General features: G+C 35.8%; 1 protein-coding gene across 1 annotated transcript in view; it reads left to right on the plus strand.

The window, feature by feature from the left end:
• TTC39B (tetratricopeptide repeat domain 39B) overlaps positions 1–20,832 on the plus strand; it is a 75,336-nt gene that overhangs the window by 16,241 nt on the left and 38,263 nt on the right. The window contains exon 2 of the mRNA XM_079330407.1: positions 8,975–9,009. Coding sequence (XP_079186533.1) covers positions 8,975–9,009 — 35 coding nt within the window. The remainder of the gene's footprint in view (positions 1–8,974; positions 9,010–20,832) is intronic.

A 20,832-nucleotide genomic window follows, 5' to 3' on the forward strand; every position in this document is an offset into this window, starting at 1 on the left:
GGAAGTAGGAGAGTATCAGATAGATCTTCCAGCAGTGGTATCTCATCCATGTTTGTGTCCAGTGTCCTGGAAAATACAGCTGTACCTAACTGTAGCTAGTATTTACTAGTTATAATGTTGGATTTATTAAGATTAGAAAGATGTAGTAGAACTCTGGCTAACTTTATAAACATAATAGATAGCATCCTAAAATTGTTTTTTATTTCAGTGGGGTTTTATGCAATTTCTGTGTAATGACTGAAGGATGGTACAAGATTTTACAAAAACTAATGAGCTTGACACAAAGTTCTTGCAATACTTAGAAGTTTGTCCACTGCAAAAAGAATTAATTTGATTGAATAATCTTTCTTATGGCTAGGAAGGTGAAACTTAGTGTTTTTCCTTGTGTAGTATTCATTTTGTCAAGAATGCTTGTATCTTCTTTCTGTCTTCACAGGCTCCGTAGTTGTCTTTGCATTATGCTCAAATCTCTCTTCCTACAATACAAAAAGGAAGGTGGTAGAAGGAGGTAGTTGTTTGTATTTGCCTTTCTGTTTAGGATAGCTTGGCAATCAGTTTTGGGTAATGAAGTTGACCAAGAATAGAATCATATGCAATATTGGTAGGGATTTTCTATGTGGAGTGCACTTTGATGCAAATGTGCTGGATGTTGAACTCTTGGTTGAGTATATGGTTTGTTCGTTCTGTTGCATTTTGGTTTGTCTTTTTCTGGTACAACTTCCAAACAAATAGAAATTTCGTGATACTTCTTTGGTCTTGGGAATGACTAAGGAGATTTGTGTAAGACAGACAGCAAAGTTGATCAGCTAGGAAGATCCAAGCTTTATTGCAGCAGTGAAATTCTATGCAACTACTCTTTTCTTCTGCCTCTTAGAAGTGCTTTCTGTGCAGAACCAACTGCAGGTTGAGTAGCAAGAAGGTTCTGCTGTAAACAGTAAGGAAACTTGTCTTGATGTCCAGCCAGCTTTTAACTGAAACTCTATTCTGCTTTCTTGTGCAGCATGTTGGATATGAATCTGAACATGGATAATTCTTGACAGAAGCCATTTGTATGTGAATGAAAGTAAAGTAGTTGTAATGCTTTACTTGATGAGTATGTAACTGAATCTGCTGATTTCCACTTTTCGGTCATGAGGGAGAGGTGCCTTTTAAAACAGTACGAGGTTGTCTGGTTGTTCACAGCGGGTGGGAGTGAGGTGAGTTTATTAAAATGTGACTGCCTGGTGCCCCAGCTTTACAAGTAGATTCAGAAAAACGGTCTTGAGGCTGCTTCTGGTAAGCAACCAACCTGACTGACAACATCTGACTGCAGTTCCTTTGATTGAGCTTTGTTCTCTGTCCTACCCTGATTTATACAGTATGGCTGTCTAAAAATTGTCTGGCTTGTAAGCAGCTGAAGGCAGAATAGAAATTGCCCACTTTCTGTAACATTAGCTGCTCTAAATTTTAGCAGTTGTTTCCATTGAAAATGTCGTTTCTCTGTAAAAAATGGAGGGTGGATTTTCTTTAAGACCTAATTTTCTTATATCTTGTGGAAATTTTTGGGTGGCATGCAGTATCAAAAGGCCACTACTTTCCAGACTGTAATAGAGAAACCTTTATTGTTGAGGTGACTGACATCTAATTTTTGAGCTAAATGACACTGAAATTTGTTTTAATTTCTAATTGTTCATCAGCTTTTTAGTTAACTAAACTTCTAGGAAAAGCCAGTTTTACCTTACCAGTTCTTAGTTTCTTGTTGGTGTGTGGGTGTGTTTCTAGGGTTGTGATATTTGATGTCTTAGTTTAGTTTTAGTGGTTTCTTCTTGTTGTTGTTATTAAAGCATGACTCCCAACCATGTCTTGAATGTGGCATATTCTATTTAGATGACAATGAATACGTAAGTCTGAATTGCTAAGTCTGATCTTTGGCTTCTAACTACTGAAGTTCTTCATCTGCAGTGGAAAACACTGCATTGTCAAAACAACCACCATTGTCTGTCCACACAGCTCACTGGAAAAAACACTGGCATTTTAGGCAAATAATCTTGAAAATTTTTAAAAAGCAGATGAGTTATATTTATAGTTCAAACCAATACATCTGAAATAATATGCAACTACAAAAATATGTGCATTTTTTATTTTAGACAAATTAATTTCACTTTTTACTTTTCATATGAAAATTAGTTGTACTGTGTAGAGCAGAACTTGTGCATTTTCCATTCCATTCTTGCTGCCTCAAGGCTATTTCTGTCTCTGGCAAGGGGAAATAATTTTCCTGTTTTGTAACAGCTTCATCATCTCCTTCCCCTTTGAACTGACTGTTATTCATGTCTTTTTGTTCCTAGGTTATTAATTGTTAATACCAGGATCTGGTGTTCAAGTGTCAAAGCATGTGTAGGGACAGAGATGAGGAGATGGAGATATTCTTTCCTTTCTCTGCTCTGCCAAGTTGTTTCTCTGCCAAGACAACCTTGAAATTATGTTTCTCTCCTATGTACAGTAAACATTAACATGTAGCTTAACTTCCGGGCTATTTTCTGCTGGTTCGTAGAGTAGGCTGCTCTTTTCTGTAAGAAGTTGCTATGAAGCAGTAGCTAAAAAGTTAGGTTTTTTAAGCACTTTATAATGCAAAGTATTATCTGTTCTGCAGAAATATTAGGAATCTTATCTTTTTGAGATGAAACCTAGATTTTATTTGGCTCATCAAAATACTTACTCTTTACATCAATACTTTATGGATTAGCTGAAGATATGTGACAAATTAGGTTTTGGGTTCTGCTGTAATGCTGGGTATTTATGTTTCTTAGCCTATGAGAAGATATGCAGTCCTGAGTTGTGTTTTCTCATGCAACTGCCCATTTAAGCAACAGTTGAATTCTGTGACACTATCTTATGTCCCTGTCATCCAGTTGTTAATATGCAGGAAGGGTGTCCATGAGAAATTGTTTCATAAGTCAAGTTCTCAGAAATACTTTTTTTTAGTTTGTGCAGATACTGTCTGCATTTTGTAGATGTATGTAGCTGTGTCACCCTACTTAACTGCAGATGAATCAAACCCAGTTTTTGTAGCTGAATGTATTCATTTTGGACTGAACAGTCTTATAAGCTAAGCTTTTGTAATTGAAGACCAGTGAGTTGCTCTATTGTTCATCTCCATTCTTTTTTGTGAAGTAGTAATTTCTGATATTTGATGCTTCAGAGTATTGAAGCATCAAAACAAAATTAAGAAAAAACAGTTTCGTTAACTGATGTGCAACAAGGTACTAATTACACAATAGAGACATGGATTATTTATTTCAGAGTTGCACAAGCCTGGGTACTTCCACAAGTAAAGCATGCTCTTCCAGACTTTCCATGCCTTTATTTACACACAGAGTTCAGTGTTAGCAATCTCCCAAGTATAGCCCCTCTATTTTGTTTTAGTGATTTCCATACAAGTTATGTAATCACAGGGATGTGTCTTCACCTGAGCAAGGGTCTTCCTGACTTGTACAGCTGTGTGTTTCGCTAATGGTGTTGCTGTTTTTTGTTTTCCAGCTTCTGCAAGCTATTCTCAGTTCATTCAAATCTACCATGGTAGAGATAGCATGCTGTTGTTTGCTGTCCTCGAGTAATGTTCTAATTTTTCGTATTGCTATAATGCTCAGTAAGTTTTAAATGTGCAGTTGGTTTAAGTTATCACTTCTGTGGACCTGGAATGTAAAATTCTTAGCCACTGGTTTCTTTGAATCATTTTTAATGCAGTCCTAGCTAAGGAGAAACAAGTATTGACAAAGTTTTGTAACAGAAAAAGGTAAAAAATGTATCTATTTATATTCTGTTCCATTTGATAATAAAAGTGTGTGGTGACTACTAGCTTAGAGAAGCTGTTTGGAAGCTGGTTTCCTTGTTGAAATGGAGACCATATAGAAGGTCTTTCCTCTGTTTCTCAGTTCCTATTGTAAGCATTGCAGGTCAGTTTCTGCTTATGCCTTGCCCATTGTCTTCCCATGGTTCTGTGTTTTTCGTATGTGCAGTATTACCAAGGGAAAAGAGGTTTAAAACATAGCCAAAAAAGCACTAGTATGTGCTATCTGGGTCTGAGTCTGCCAACCTTTAGCCAGAGTCAATAGGAAGCCTCTCCTGTGATTTTAGAAAGCTGATTCTGAGCTTGTCAGCTAAGTTTTATTTGAAATCCTTTAAATCTTGTGAATCCACATACAGAATGATAATTTTAACGTGAAAAATTTAAAGTGAAAGGTGTGCTATCCTTCCTTTTCAGGTGAGAAATTTTAGACCTCTCAGTGAAGCCTTTTTTTCATTATGTAGAATCCAGTCACCGATTTCCAAAATGGTAACTGAGCTTTCCATGGGCAGCTGCAGGCAGTGAGTGGGTGGGGTAGCATACCTGAGGCCAGAGACTGGGTTTCCTGTGCACCATTTTCACCTGTCGTTGATTTTTTTTTTAAAGAAGGACAGTGTGGGACTGAATTACAAAAGACAGAAGAGTAAAAGGGTAGCTAGATGTACCCATACTTGAACAAAAGTTTTGACAAAAGTGTCTTGAGGTGCATGTGCTTGCTAAATATGCAACTGTCTTCATACATTCACGTGCTTTGCAATATCTTAATATATGGGCTTCCCAAGGAAAGTGTTACTGATAAGTTTGTGGTTTTTTCAAGTCACTTTAAAACTGTTGTTCCTTTAATACTGACAAAATAAAGCCATGACAAGGCCAAGTAATGTGGTGCAGCCAATAATATTAAATTCTGGGTATGAATTCATGATCATTTTATGTGATCTCATTTATCTGTTGAATTAATAGGGACCCTTATTCATGTTATGTTTTTGTTTTTGGGATAATGGTTTTGGTGGGGCTTCTTTCCCTTTACCCAAACATTGTGGACTCTAAATTGTGGCCGGTATATCTAGATACTATTTGATTTAGTTTATTGAAGTTATGTTGTTTTCAGTGGGGACAATCTAGGTGTTTCATACCCTACTTGGTAGTCATACTTTGTCATAAATCTGAATTTTAAAAGAATAGTTTAGGTTGATCAAATTGGCCAGCTTCACTCGGAAAAGAGCAGTGTTTAAACACTTAGCTTGATAAAACATTTAGTGAACTTAAAACAACCGTTTAGGGGTCACAGGATGTAGTCTGAAATTAGAGTTGATTTAAGATGAATGTAGAAGAAAGCGGAGTTCAGTGATGCTAGGATCTCCAATAAGCGGGGCGGAAGTTGTTTCTTCTTTCTTCCAGTGCAATAGAATGAAAGTGTAGGTACTGATAGATGTCCTATATTAGTTGAAGAAACCTCCCCTACATGCTGCTTTTGTGAGGCTTGAGAGGTGAAATTTCTGCTTTTGTTGCTGGAGTGCAGGAGCTCTTCCCTTTTTCTGCATTATTGTGCTGTGTCCATTTATGTCTGACTCTTTCTTTGCTTCACAATATATTAGTATTTCTAAGTTATGTAAACATAATTGTTTTTAAACTTCCTTGCATCTTGAAAAGGATACATCATAAAGATTTAAAGAAATAGTACAATTATCAGACAATTTAACTTAGTTTTGGGACAGCTTTATTTTGCTAAATCTTGTGCTGAAGATTTTCTGAAATCTGTGGTAAAGTCTAGGTCATGCCATCTAGTGGCAGTTTTACATATATTTGTGTTTTAAATTCTTGGATGGGCGTGTACTCTGAAAAAAGTGTACTAAATCTGTGGGTTGCAGATTAAGCAGCGAAATAGTCATTATTCTGTTCCTCTTGGTACTAGATTATGTGTTTATATATTTATTTTTCTCAGAAGAATATCAGAAAAAAGGCTTTGTTGTACTTTTTGTGCATTTAACTACAGTTCATATTTCCTGAAGATTTGTGCTGTATTCATGTCCTTTGGACAGGACACCATTATAATAAGGGCATACTGGAGCAGGAACTTTGGGACCTGCTGCAGTACAGATCTGGATCAGGTGAAGAAAATGAATGTAGGACTGCGTTGAGCTCAGTCTCTTCAGTCATGTAAATAATGGAAATGGTGTTCTGTGCTAAAGTGTGAAGAAGACATGCAGTCTTGAAGGAACTTGCCGTGGCCAGTGCCTTACAATGCTTTTCCTTGGTGCTAAGGGAAACACTTCCTTTGCATTAAATGACCTGCTTTGCTGTAGACTGAAATGAACGAGCACCTCTGGAAGCTGTTGTGGCATCTCAGCTGTGTCAGCTGCAACCTGCAGCACTGCAATGAGTGCTTGAAAATAGAAACTTTACTAGGCCTTAATTGAATGCATAGTAATGTGTCTGTCCATGTTTTTTATCTCCTTCCGTAATGTGAAGAATCGACAGACTTTATCAATCACTTGATTTTATTTTTGTATTGACATATATGCATATATGTATGCATTTATATATTAAATATCCCTTTAGGCCTTTATTATGTTCTGTATTTTATGTAACACTTTACTTAATTTTTTTTGTTGGATGGGCTTAATTTACAGGTAGATTTTAACAGACTACTGGATGAAAAGTTAATATGTTCTGAGTACTTTTTTAAGAATTTGTTTCTTGGTAGGAATGTGATCACTCCTAGAACTTGATCAGGGAGGAGATATTCTAGTTACCTCTGTTGCAGTCCTTTTCTTTACCTTAGGATGATGTCACTTTTTTATTGTAATGGACATGGAATGGAGTAGAAAATGGCTGGGCTTCTTTTCTACTGCCTCCAGATCTTTTTCTGAGAATCTGTAGAGTCAACTGCAGACTCATGTAAGTCTGTGGAAATGGGGCCAAGATATCAATTTGAATACTTTCTAATATCCATTTTGCATGCAGTGGGAATAGGAAGACATGGGAAACTTCAGAAAAAAAAGCTCTATGGATTTGGCTTATTGGCTTTTTTTGTTGTTTTATTTTTTTTTTTTTTTTTTTTAGCATAGAAGATGACTTCAGTGATGTTTTTAGCACCTTTGAGGAGCCCATTGAAAGACTATAAGTATTCTCTGTGCCCTGGTGTTTGGGGAAAAACACTAAGGTTGTACTTCATCCTATTAAATGTTTGGACAGCCATTTGACCAGTGTGAATGACAGGAATCAAAATTCAGAAGCCATCAGGCAAAGGAGGCATTTACCTAGGCGGAATACAAGTTCTCTCTGTTTTTTCCTGGATGTAGGTGCTGCTCTTGAGTGAAGGTTTGAAAGAGCCTGCAAAAGGTTCACATCACAGATACTTTTTCATGTAAACTTCTAGTCATTACTATTTTTTATTAAGTACCTGAAAGCTAAAAGTATAACAACTTCTGCTTTTCAAGTTTGTTCTCTTAGGAGAAAGTGGAATTGTGTTCAAAAGCTGTAATTGTATTTGGCTTGTTTATTCTGCTGAATTTCTTCTCTTGTCTCCTGAAGTGTCTCAAGGAGGCAACTAGTCTTTAGTGAAGGAGTTTATTAGAAGGCTGGTGACTTTTATCAATGTCCGGGGTGAGCCATGGGTAACAGAATTTCTGTTCAGGATGTTTCTGTTGGTTTCTATTCAACTTTTTGGAACTCCAGTTCTCCTCAGATCAGGAGGATCATTTAGTTGGCTTCTTCTGAGTTAAGTTCCCGCTGAACTTGGCACTGGTGAGGCCACTCTTGAAATTCTGTGTTCTGGTTTAGGCCCCTCGTTCCAAGACAGACACTGAGGTGCTGTGGTGTGACATGGAACTAGTGAAGGGTCTGGATCACAGATCCTGTGAGGAGGGGCTGAGGGAGCTGAGGATGTTTAACCTGGAGAACAGAAGACTCCAGAGAGATCTTGTGTCTCTCTACAGCTAACTGAAAAGGGTTATACAGAAATGGGGATCAGTCTCCTCCAAGTGTCTTCCTGGGATTTGTTAAAAATCTGCTCCATCATGCTTCCAGTTTTTCTTAACAAAAGAGAAGAAACAGTTACTAATAGGAAATAGTTTGTGTTTGAAGAGTGACTGAGTAAGGTACTAGTCTTTGGCTCAGAAGAGAGATGAGTTGGATGATGCAAAAAAAAATTAAGTGTCGAGGAAAAAGCAAGTGCAAATTGATTCTTTACTGTTTTTGAATAAATTAAGCTAGGGATTGTTAAGCAAAAGTAATTGGAGCCAGGTTCAAGTAGAAATTCTTATTTTGCACGAAATGGATGTCAGGCTCATTAAATTCTTTGCTAATGTTATAACTCATGGATAAAACAAAGTCTACGTGGGATTGGGAAAATCAGACTGATATTTAGCAGAGAGATCTACTGAAAATCACAAAATGGCCAAACTATTTAGACCTGGAATACCCAGAGTTGTCAGAGACTGGAAAGTGTGAAGTGGGGAGGGATATGCGAGGGAGGGCTTCTTGCCCATTTGTCCTTGCAATAATTGTCCTTCCAATTTTGGAAACTGGATACAGGAATAAATTATCTTTGTGCTGAACTGTTCTGCTCATTTTTACATTTGTGCATTTCTTCCTTTATTTCAATTTGAAATTTGAACCTAGGTTGAAAGAGCTTTGAATCTAGATGGAATGAAACAACTTCTAGATTTCTGGACTAAGCTATTCACATAACTGCTTTTAGAATTTGAGCTGGCTGTAGGCACACCCTGTTATGCATTCCAGACCTCTTGTATGTACTCCAGCCAACCTGCATATCGGGTATATGCAGAACACTTTTGTTTCATGTGTAGATACACTGTTCAGCTAGTGCATCCTGAATGCATCACATGTGCTGCACAAACTCTTGAGGCGTAAGCCTGTATTGCCTTCTGTGATTTACACGGTGGAAATTTAGAATTAAAAAGGAAAAAGATCTTTGGTTTAATGTAGCTGTAGTCTGATGTAGTAGACCCATAGGAAATCTCTCTGTATAATGATTTTCAGTGAAAGCTTAGCAAACAGTCAGTAGACTGAATATTCTCATGATTACTGTCTGTTGCAGAAGTAAATGCTATCTGGTAGTGGTGAATTTCTGGTGTGTAACAAAACATATGCACATTAGATTGAAACTTCTTTTTTCTTCTGCAGGAAAACTTTGAAGATGCCTATGAAAACATCCCTGTGTAAGTAGAATTTTTTAAAATGTGTGTTCCTTAAAACTCCTTATACAGAAATGGAATACTGTGTGCACACCATTCCAGGGAAACATAATTTTATATGCATTGGCTACATTCACATTTTTCAAAACAGTTAAAGTCCTCAAGACATTAAAAATGGAAGTGTAATTAGGTTGATGTATATGATGAAATATTTGTCAACAAATATGAAAATTGTAAAGAATTAAAAATAGGAAATCTAATAACTTAGTTACATACTGACAGCTCTAGGCATTTTTGTGTGGTGAAAAAATAGTCACTTAACATTATTAGGAAAACTTCAGATCACACATTATGCAAGCCCACCTAAGCAAGATTTTAAAATCAAAATTACTATGTCTTACAATGTACTGCTGCACAGATGTTCTGCCGTAATGAAGTGAAGTACAGTCACTTCTCTGGTGTAAAATCTCATACCAAAGCAACACCTTTATTAAACTGTGATGAAAACACATTATGCTGTTTGTAAGTGTTTCTAGCTTTTCTATAGGATTTTATTGCATCTTTGTGCCATGAAACACATGAGAAGGGGACTACTAATATCCTCAGATTGCTGAAACACTGACCCACCAGTGGGTTGGACTGAACTTCATGGCTGAAATATCCATGCTCTTGGCAAATTGTATTTTACAGATTTGCCTGACACTCTTGTTTGTATGCCAAGTAGAGTAGTAAGGTCTGATCTGAGAAAAATGAAACATTGTTTCCTGACACTCAGAAGCAAGTTGAGAATTATTCATGTTAATGATTGGTTATTCTTCCTTTGACTACCTAGCAGTTTGTGTATAAGTAACTGATCTCTTTGGCCACTGTTTTTCTCTGGGACAGGGACAAGAGTAACTTCGAAATACTGTATGAGAATATTTATCCAATATTCATTCCTTCCATGAGAAAGTGGTTTTGTTTTTTCCATTGATGTCTGAGCTGGGCATGGTTGTTTATCTTTGGCATGCAGAGCTTTGATTTGTTCTTCCTGAGTGTCTCTTCTGTGTTCATAACTGTCTTACAGATGCAGTTTTTATATTCTGTTAGGATGTCAGTTTATTCTGGCTGGTATTGCTTCTATCTGCAATAAGCATTATATAGAAGAGTCAATGAAAGGTGATAGAGAGAATATTAAAGGGACAAAAAAAAATTGTTATGTAGCATGATATTGAGCATAGTGAATGTGAGTATATTCTTTTGTATCTGGGCAGGATTCTTCACTGGATTAGACTCTCAAATTCTTCTGAAGATATGACTATTTGAAAACAAGTGTCTAAGGAACTGAAAAAAAATCTTGGGATGTTTTGTGAAAGTCTTCCATCTTATCTTTCTTGATATGTTTTGATTGTAGTTTTCAAATGATGCTAATAGTTTGCATGAGAGAAAGCCTTTTATAAATCAAATACAATACTGATTATTCCTGACCTTTCTCTATGAATAGAGAATTGATTGTAGTTTTTTCATTACTCTTTTGAAACAATGAATGGCCAGAGGTTTAAACTTCTGAAAAGCTGTCTCTATTTTTTCGATTTAGGTATTGATAACATTCACTTTCATCATTTTTTGTGTGTCAGTGTTTCATTCTTTCTTATTTTGGGTAGGAAGGTAGCATTGTTAGAGCTCTGTGATGATATGTCTGGCATTGATTTGAGTGCTTTGTTGTAGTTAGTTATATCTAGTTGAATTTAACTAAAATTGACCTTTTTTATAAGGAGTTGTGTCAACAAAACTAACTTTTACTTTTGAGATTACTTTCAGTTCACAATCTGTCAGATCATCATGTTGGTTCCAAGAATTGGGAAAGAATGTGTAACAATCAGATTTTCACAGTATTTCATACACCATTCTGCAATTCTTAGTGCACAATATGTATAGACTAACACAGCTCTGTATTTTGCTCCAGTAGATGCTAGTCAATGGTTTTGCCACTCCAACTTGACATTAACTATCTTTATTCTTTAAATATTACTGCTTACCTGTAAATACCAGATTGTGCAGGTTAGATGTTGAAAGGGCAATGAATTACCTTAATATGGTAAAATACTTTCCTAAATGTCGTGTCCTGGCTGTCATATCTGAGGACAGGCCCAGGATGAATTTAGTCTTTGTTTCACGGTTTAAATGTATTAGATTCTCTAGAATCTAGACTCTTGTCTAGATTCTCTATTCTAGACTCTTGTCATCATCTGCTCATGGTAGCTACTGTAGATATAAGCAGCAACTCCAAAACGTGTAATGATCACAAAATATTTGCTTCTTAGGCACATGAAGAAACCTTTAAATACAGTTATTTACTGCGAATTTTGTTCACTGGTGCTAAAGCTGAAGAAAGGCTATTACAGGAGGTCACTCTGCCATTTTACTTAAAGCAAGCACTAGCGTTTAATATTGTCTCTGCCAACAAAAGCAACTGAGTTTTCAAAGTACTGGTTTGATGGTAACACTTGATAGACCATCTTCAATCTTTCAAAGATAATAGGTGGAATATGTGTCAAAATAAATTCACCATTATTTGTTTGTCTTAACTCGGGGCTAGTTTGATTGGCATATTCTGTTGTAAAAGGAACTGAATAATTGGAGACAAACTGTGATTTCTGTTGTGGAAATTGAAGCCTGTGCCAAGAAGTTTTTGTGGTGGTAGGCTTCTTTTTACCATTTTTCCACTGGAGTGTCTGCTTCCACATTTTGAGCTGGTCAGATGAGTATGGCTTAAAGTTACTTAATGCCTGCCAAGCGTTACAGGTTCAAAAACATATGTAGATGGAACAGATTTGTGTGTGGTTTATTCTTTTATTTAATGCTTGTTAAAATACCTAAATCTTACTGTGGAAAAACTATGACTTTAGTTTTAATTTTGCTGAACAAGATAATTCTCTACTTCTTTGAATTATTTTCCGTTTATTTCTACTAACATAATTTTTGCTCAAATTATTCTGAAAATCTCTTTTTAGACTGCAGATAATAATGTTTTCTGCTTCCAGAGTGTAATTTTCAAAATTATATTGTTTTTGACTTTACAACTAGATTGAAAGTGGTTTGAGTTCTCAACAGTTTTTATCCATCACTATATTATGCTTAGCATGTACTGACCTTGCCACTGCTCTTTCAATTTCTGTATGTATTTTATCCTCTGAAGTTCGCAATTTTTTTTAGGACATGTATGAAATATTAATTCTGTTGGTATTCCTGTCTGTGTCATTTTATTTACTGTTCCTTAAGATGTCATCTGTATGTAAAAGGAAAAGTAGCCATCAAGTTGGTTTTTTTGACCATGCAATCTTCCTTAAATTGCCATGCAGTCTTTCTCTTTGAGGTAAAGGCAACAATAGTGCCTTTATTTACTACTACCCCAGTATCAGAGGCTTATGGAAATGAATAGCAGCATTTAGAGCAACTGTATTATGACAGCTGTGTGGGTATGTTTATAGAAGATGCTTTGTAGTTGTCTTTGGTAAGAAACACAGTAGTCTGCCTGACTGCTGCAAGCAACTCATATGCAGAGGAAGTCTTCATGTTGTGCTATTTTTATAGAAATTTCAGACACCAGTTATGTCATGAGTGGAGAGATAGCAAGATCTTACTTAAACACTTTTAAAACATGAAGTATTGAAAAAAGTGGGAGCTTGTATTCTGTAAGCAAAGCAGAGAAATGATTTTTGATCAAGAATGAAACTCTTGGGATTTTTTGTCTTTCAATTTCAGCAAAAAGAGACATACTTCATTGACTCTTGCATTTTCTTTGCCTACCCGAAGCTATGTACTGTTAATCCTTGATCCTACCAAAGCAGCTCTGTGTGGTATTACTGGGGTGATAGATTAAGGGCCAGAAGTGTTTAAGGAAGTTAGAGCAGGTTATCCTTGTAATCTTAGATGTGTAGTTAAGATTTCAGTTACACCTGCACATGTGGGCGTTTTGTCAGTGAATGAAATTTAACAGTTAAGGAGATGCCTCTAAATTCAAATTTTAATTCCAGAAGCCAACAACTTTTAGGAACTGTTTCTGTCTTCATAAGTTTAAACTCATATTCTGACATTGTCTTGAGATGGTGAGAAGCAGATGTGACAATTTAAATGATCAAAATTTTATTTTCTTATGTTTGACCTTCAAGGTTAGTTGAAAAAAACAGCTTTTGTGTCTAAAACTTAATACTTTCGTAGCTGCACAAATATAAAAATATGACACACTAGCTGCTTTATAATGAGTGTTAAAATTTGAAACAGCAGTAATGATACAGCAGCCTTATCTCTCTAATCTTTTCCCACCCCAAACAGTTCTAAAATTATGAATTTTTAAACTTGGAGAGGTTTTCATGAGACAATAATTATGTTGTTACTGACACATTTATTTCTGCTACATGTTTTACCTTGTGCTGTAAGCTTTTCTCCGTGTCTGTATTTCAGCAGAAGACTTCAGGCTGCATTGTGCCATTGTTGTTTGCATTGGTATATTCTGTTCACTTTGAAATGTATATTTCCTGTGCTCGTAGCCCTTTAGAAAGCAAGGACAGGAGGTAGACAAAACCTAAAGCCAAACAAACCATTTTCAAAACACTGTACACAGAAGTGCCCAAAACTCTGCATGTTTTTCACACTGTTACTCTTTTTACAAGCCTTTGCTGAAAGACTGATGTACAGAAAGATACCAAAGCATGTTTTTCTGTTATCCCATGTTCACACAAAAAAAAAAGTTTCTTAATTTAACCTAAAAATTTCATTTCTGCTCTGTGGGTTGTTCTTTAATTACAAATTAACACTGTGGCTTTAAACTCTTATCCTATTTTTGGGGTGGGACTTTCTGGGGACTTCTGGAATTTATTTTAAGTATCATGTTGAAATCCTGATATTATGCTGGAATGCAGGATGACATCTGTGTTTTCTTCTTTAAACATCTTTCAGGAAAGTAATGTTTGTTCTGTGCTTTAATAAAGACTGCATAGCACTACTTGTAGCCCTGCAGCTCATGAACTGCCTTCTCTGCATAACTTCTGAGACTTGGAAAATGATGTAGACTTTTGGATGGGTGGTACAACCATTAAGATGTAAGTGCTTTAGATAAGAAACTGCAAGATGAGTTTAAACTCATCAATGAAGAAAGTTAGTAGATTGGTGAGATGTTGAGAAGTAGGATTTTTTTAAAGGCAAATGGATTGAAACCCAGATTTGCCTGTTTATTTAAGCTATCAAACAAACAAACAAACAAAAATCCTAGTTTTTAATAGTTTTGATTTGGTTGTGTCGTGTCCAACCCTTCCCTAATGATTAAATGCTGTTGCAGAATGTTTTGGAAGTCTAATGTGAGTGGAGAGTGTAGTGTATGTGTATTAGTTCATTTTCCTTTAAGTCAGTCCAGGGAAAACTTTTTAGCATTAATTGATATTTGCAGACAGAAAGCTTACTTTTGTCAGTTTTGTGGAAATGTTCTCCTGTCTTACTCAGCTTTTTCTAGAGAATAGTTTCTGAGCCATCTAATATGGACTGCCTGAAACTTACCTGTGTTAAAAACAGGACACTATGTTTTTTGGTGAAATTGAGTTGGCTTCTGTGTGACTGGGCAACATTGATTGAAACTTGTCTACTCTTCATGTATAGGCAAGGTCACAGAAATTCTGTCACTTCTACTTTCCCTACCCATAATACTATTAGACCATTAACTGACAATGTGCACATAAGTGCTGCTTCAAATGACATGGCGGAGAATTTGGATATGTATTTATGAATTCCTTGGTCTTTAACACTACTGGGTCAAGTTTTATGGAAAAGGTAGAATGTTCTGATTTTAAAGGTGCTATTGTCCATAAATTACAGGTGTCAATCTCATCTCTTTGAAAGATTTTCAAGATTTGCAAAACCTTTTTTACCTGATCATAGCCCTTGGTTCCTGCAAATGTTGTAGGAAATACTGTGCAATTCTTTCCCAGTATTATTACAAGTAAGAATGTTTTAACAAAAGTAAATTGTTTGAATAAATTGGTTTGAAGTGTTACCACTGAAACTACTTAGCATGCACCTGAAATACATAAAATGTGGTTTCCTGCATTTTGCTTTAAAAGATTTGTTTGAGACATTTTTGTGAGTAAATCTCAGTTCATAACAGTAAGCATAGCTGGAAATAGGTACTATTAGTCCAGTTGATACAGCTTTAAAGAATACATTTTGAAGGTAATAGAGGAGGAAGGGCATAGTTTAATTTTCTGCTGCTTAGCTCCTATGTACTGAGCTTTCATCATATCTCATCTAGAGAGATTAGACCAAGGGGATGAAACTATCTATGTTGTAGCTGTTCTGCTTTTGACTCCTGCTTTCTTCTATTGGAGCTGACATTCATGAAGAGATCTATTTATTAACACCTCTCTGTGTTAGTGATTTGTTTTGGCTGTGGAACTGTAGCTAAAAATTTGGATTTCTGGGGGAAAAATGTCAAAGGGTTAATTAAAAAAAAAAAAAAAAAGTGATGTTTGAGTGCTGTCAAATAAAGAAAATCAGACATGGGCTAGTTATTTTTCTTCAGTGTTGCTTGCTTTCAATATTTGATATAGTTTTTCTGCAGTTGCTGTAACATACTTTGCTGCAGTTTCATTTGCATACTTTCCCTTTTCTGTCTGACTTTAATTGTGGCTTCTTTTTTTTATACTCAGGAAATACTAAGGTGTGTCTCCTTCTTTGTCTTTAAATATAAACTACTTTGCATTCCTCATGTCTCCATTTTCCCCTTGCAGTTAGGAGTGATGGATTAGAATTAGGCTGCAGCACAGATTGGGAGAATCTCCCAGCATCCTTTTCCTGCAGAAGCATCAGCTTCCAGCATTGACTGTAGCTGCTGCCACTCTCACTGACATTTCTTTTGAATTCGGCTATGGAGAGTGCCTCTCTTGCCAGCTGCTGGCATGAAAACTTTTATTCTTTTTGCTTGATAACTCATTAATGAAACCTCATGGATATTGAGAAGTAAAATAGAATCACTTTTCTTTTTATGCTTTTCTTTGTCTTTTTGCCTTTTTTTTTTTTTTTTTTGGTGTGTGTGTGCGCACGGAGGAAAAAGAGTGAAAGAAGCAGCACTTATTTTTACATAAGGACTGTATTTACATACCTGAAGTTAACTGAATTTATCCTGTAAGTACATGATATCTGCCTAATAGTCCTTGAAATCATGAATTTGATAATAAGATTTGTGGGATTTTGTCTGTGAAAATTTGTTTTACAATGTATGTCAAACTAAAACGTGTTTTTTAATATAGATTTCCTTGAAGATAAAGGAAAAACAATATATTCACAATGGGGTTATGAAATAGTTGTTTCTCCTCTGCACTTTGCAGTGAACAATGCTTTAGCGAGCAGAAGCTTCTCTGCTGATGTCAGTGCTTAATCAGCTCAGATACTGTAGGTTGTAGAACACTGCAAGGTGTATATTTTGTCATGCCATTCTTTAAAATGTGGTAATTTAAGGACAGTAACAGACTTTCAGCTACTTTTTCCATTTATAGACTATGTCTTCTGATCCTGGTAGCTGTACTGATTTAACCATTTGAGGTTATATAATTTTTTACTTAAACGTAAATAATTTATTTCATGGGATGCAATGCAGTGCTGTCAAAGTATTAAATGTTAAGTATAATGCAGTGCTTTTATAGATTTTAGTTATTTCAGAATACTTCCAGCATAGACTATAAGTTCACTATGTAATGAATTCAAGTAAATTGGTTTGAAGTTTAGGAAGAGTGTCTTGCTGGGATCATTGTGTCCTAATTGTCTCTTTGGATCTGGGCCAATATTTGTGTGACGCAGTGTTAGTCCCATAAACATCTGGCCTGATCTGGTGTCCTACTTGCAGCGTGATTTATTTTTTATTTTTTCCATGGCAAGATAAGTGAAATTTTTATTCATTTCATGCCAGCAAGTTGTTATTATTATTCATATATGCTAGTTCTTCAAAGAGGCTCTTTCTCAACCTATTTTCTTGTCAGCATGGGTTATTAAGACCTACTTTCTATCAGAAATGTTGAACAAATCAAAACTTTTTTTTTTTTTTTTTTTTTTTTACAGTGGGCATCTATTTGTGTGTATTTGCATTCAGTATATTAAGTTTTGGTGATATCACTCTCTGCCATATTCAGTTGATTGTTTTTGTACACTGCATTGCATGCATTGACCTCAGGTTGATTATTTGATATGAACTATTAGTCTGATAAGGAGTATCAAACATAGTAAATTCTCAGTTTTCCTGTAAGGATCTCATTTTAAAATTTACGTCTAAAAACACTGTCTAACCACTGAGTTCCCTTTAATAAATCTGATAACCTTTTATACTGCTGTATGTTCCTATCAGTTTTGAACAGAAGGGAGTAAATCAGTTTTTTTTCTACCTGCATAACAGTACTGACACTTACTTGATTTTTCTGCTTCTCAGTCAGACTGCGGTTAATTGTAAATGCCTGTGATCTGATTGTTTTGCTGATAGTTTTTATGCATACATATATTTTGTGTCAAATTTATGCTGGTGTAGCTTGATATGTTTAAATAGGATTATTTGGTAATCGTTTTAGTGATCAGATGAACTGTGTATTTAAGTGGGTAAATAGTAACCTAAGGAATTGGCATGTCTTGCTTTCACAATATGGCTGAGTTCTTATGGGAAATTTGGGTCTCTCTTTCTGTTTATGTGCAGTGCAATGTGCTGTTGAACTGAAGAACTTGACGTCAGATAAAGCTGCTGCTGTTTCTCAGATCATAAAAACACCTGACTAGAAATAAATTGATTATTGGCTTACTGAATCTGAATAGTGATCAGTCAGAAACGAAGCATTTGGCTATGCTCATGTTTCTTTTCAAAAATACAAATAAGATAGTAAAGTGTCTAGAAATGTAACTCGTGTTATTTTCAGAGTAGTAGACTCTGGCAGTGGTGGGTTGATGGGGAGCCAGCAGGATGAGCGTCATCTTGGCACTATATCTTGTGGCAACTAAGATTCAAGCAGATGGTCAACTTTGCCTAGATTTTCTTCCTTTGTCCTTATTCTACTGTTTTGTTGCATCTATAGAGTAATATTTGAGGATACACCAATCTATTTTTTTGTGGTATTCAGATGCTGCATTCTAATAAATATGTAGATAAGCAAAACCCATGTTTTAAATAAGACAGGTGCTAGGAAAATTCCTTATCTCCTAATCCTTCTCTGCTCCCTCAGTTATTGAAGTTTTGGAAGCTAAACCTCTTGATCACTTTCTTGTAGTTAATTATTAGATTTCCATGAGGCAGCACTGGGGGTGCTGGACTGCTTTCTGATTAGAAGGCAATCCAGTGCATGTCCTCTTAAAGTGGAGAGAACAAAACTTACATGCAGACTGTAAAGCAAATCAACATGAGTAGTCTCCTGACACATAGTGATCTGACATTTAAATTTCAAGATCAGATGAGACTTCTAAGAAGGAATTTTTGTTTGTCTAGGAAGTTTTTGTTTACTTGATGGTCTTTTAATGCATTTCATTTGTAGGACAGCATTACAAATATTTCTGTTGCTGTGAGCAGTAATAACTCCTAAAATAGAACATTGTCACTTCTAGGTAAATCTGTTTAGTTTAGAAGAGCTAGGACTGGAACTTCTTGCTCTAAAAAGGAGAGGGCAAACACTTTTCCTAAGATACTAGCTGTTTTTCCCTGTCCCCAGCTTCTGGTCTGTAAGACAGAGCTGTATCTGCCATCCTTGCCCTTGCTTCAGTGTTACTTTACATGTAACATTATACCTGTTAATGTATAGCAATGATCAGTTAAAATCCTCCCTTAATGAAATTCCAGTAGTCCATGAAAAGCTGTCAGCTTGGCTATTTTTTGTCAATGCTAAGGTATAAATAAAAACTGTAAAGTCATTCTCAGCTCATTTTGGTGCATATTATCTTAATAATTTTTGGTTTTCAATAGGAGCAGCTGCCTCCTTTATTCTCCCTCAGTTACCTCTTCCATTTTCACTGTTTTTCTGACAGCTTCTAGCTAATTTCCCACAGCTGTTCCTTTTGAAAAATACTTTTCAGTGCTTTCTCTTTATGTACACAAATGTGTAATATCATCTTGCTACTGTTTCATTTTGCTTTGCATCATCTTTTCTGCCACAGCTGTGAGGTGAGGGAGAAGAAATAATTTTAAAAATCCTAAGCCAAACAATTAAAAAAAAAACCAAAAAAAACCACAACAAAACAAGGAAAGGCTAATGACCTAGTGGTGAGTCAATTCGATCATTCAAAGGATTGTATAGGCAGATCCAATGGTATTGCAGTAATGAAATTCACTGATACAGATTTGCAAGTAGCTGGCTAAATGTTGCTATCTCATGGTCGGGTAGTATTGAGGAGGAAGGTGCAACACCACCGATCTGAATTGTTTTCTACCATGGTGTTTGTATCATGTGCTGTTGCCAGCTCTGTGGATGGATAGGTGTCTCCAAATTCAAATGCAAGTTTGTACCAAGGAAGGGCTTGGGTAAGGACAATGCTGTTTGTCTCTCTCTGCTGTAGAATTACATTTCAAATGCAGAGTAAGGAAGTCCTAAGAGAGGAATAAGTGAAAAGAAGTGTGTTGCCATGATGGTTTTGCCTGAATACCAAGGTATGTAACCTAATGTAATTTAAACTAAACCACTGTTTAGGGGGTGTTCATCAGTTGTGCGTTTCTGGTGGTTTTTTAGACTTATTTTTGTTTGCATCCTTCTTTCTTTTCCAAAATTGCCTGATGGTGAATGTATTTTATTATAGTGAGCTTTTAAAGTAATTTCTGCCTGTTTGCAAATTTGGCTAGCACAGTAAGGCATAGTTTTGCTGCCAGTTGCATTTTTTTAAAATGAATGTTCAGTATGCAGAATATTGCACGCATTGATGAAGTTCTGAAACAGTGATGATAGTGAGCCTTCAAAGGAAGTCTGCCTTGCGTTGGCAAGACATTTGTTTCAGTGCTTACCATAAATACTGCATTTACCTAAAATTCATTCTTCTCATAAAAAGAGGGATGTGCGTCATGAATGCAGAATTTGGTGTGACTAGTGGATTTAATAGATAAATGGATATTGGATAAAATAAGTTACTGTTTACTGTCTGGTTGGCTGAAGTTTTCAGACTTTCTGTATTAATGGTAATAGCCTAGATTAGGAAATGCTTTATATAAGTAGCAAATAATTTCAAATGTCTTGTAGTGTTCCTTAAGGCATTTTTTCTTATGATGTTTAGCCATTTTTCTGTTGTGTGATTGAGTTTTAGATTAATTGGTAAAAGAGCTTGCTGCAGTTTTTCTGTTTTCATTGAAAAAAATATTGATTGTCTAATTTTATATTTCTCCAAAATTACTTCAAACTAACACAAAAAATGTAAGAATCCTTTTTGTTCTAAATTGGATGTGATTTGCCACTTAAAAATGCTCTGATCCCTTTAATGTCAAGGATTTAAAAGGCTTTAATATCGTAGCAGCAAGAAATGTTGAGCTGTGAGACAGGTTACTCAATTTGATTCTGCATTTCTGAATTATTCTCTAGGTGATAGGTATGCATAGCATGCCTGTGGGTAAAAGAATAAAATTCAGCTTCATGAGGCTTACCTGATGCCCTTCAGAGGCTAAACCTTGTAGCTGTCCAAAAAGATAGTGAAAGACATGTGCCAGCTCCAGCATTGTGTGGAATTGAAGTGTGTGTGTGTGCAGTTTCTTACATATATCAGTAGTCCCTCAGAATAACTCAAATTTGTGAGAATTCCTTAGTTTCAGATTTGTTACAGGAATTATTTCTGAAGGTCATACATTTCTGCTTGTATTTGTTTAAAGCCAAATGATAC

Source organism: Erithacus rubecula, assembly GCF_903797595.1.
Source record: "Erithacus rubecula genome assembly, chromosome: Z".
In the NCBI taxonomy this organism is placed as follows: Eukaryota; Metazoa; Chordata; class Aves; order Passeriformes; family Muscicapidae; genus Erithacus; species Erithacus rubecula.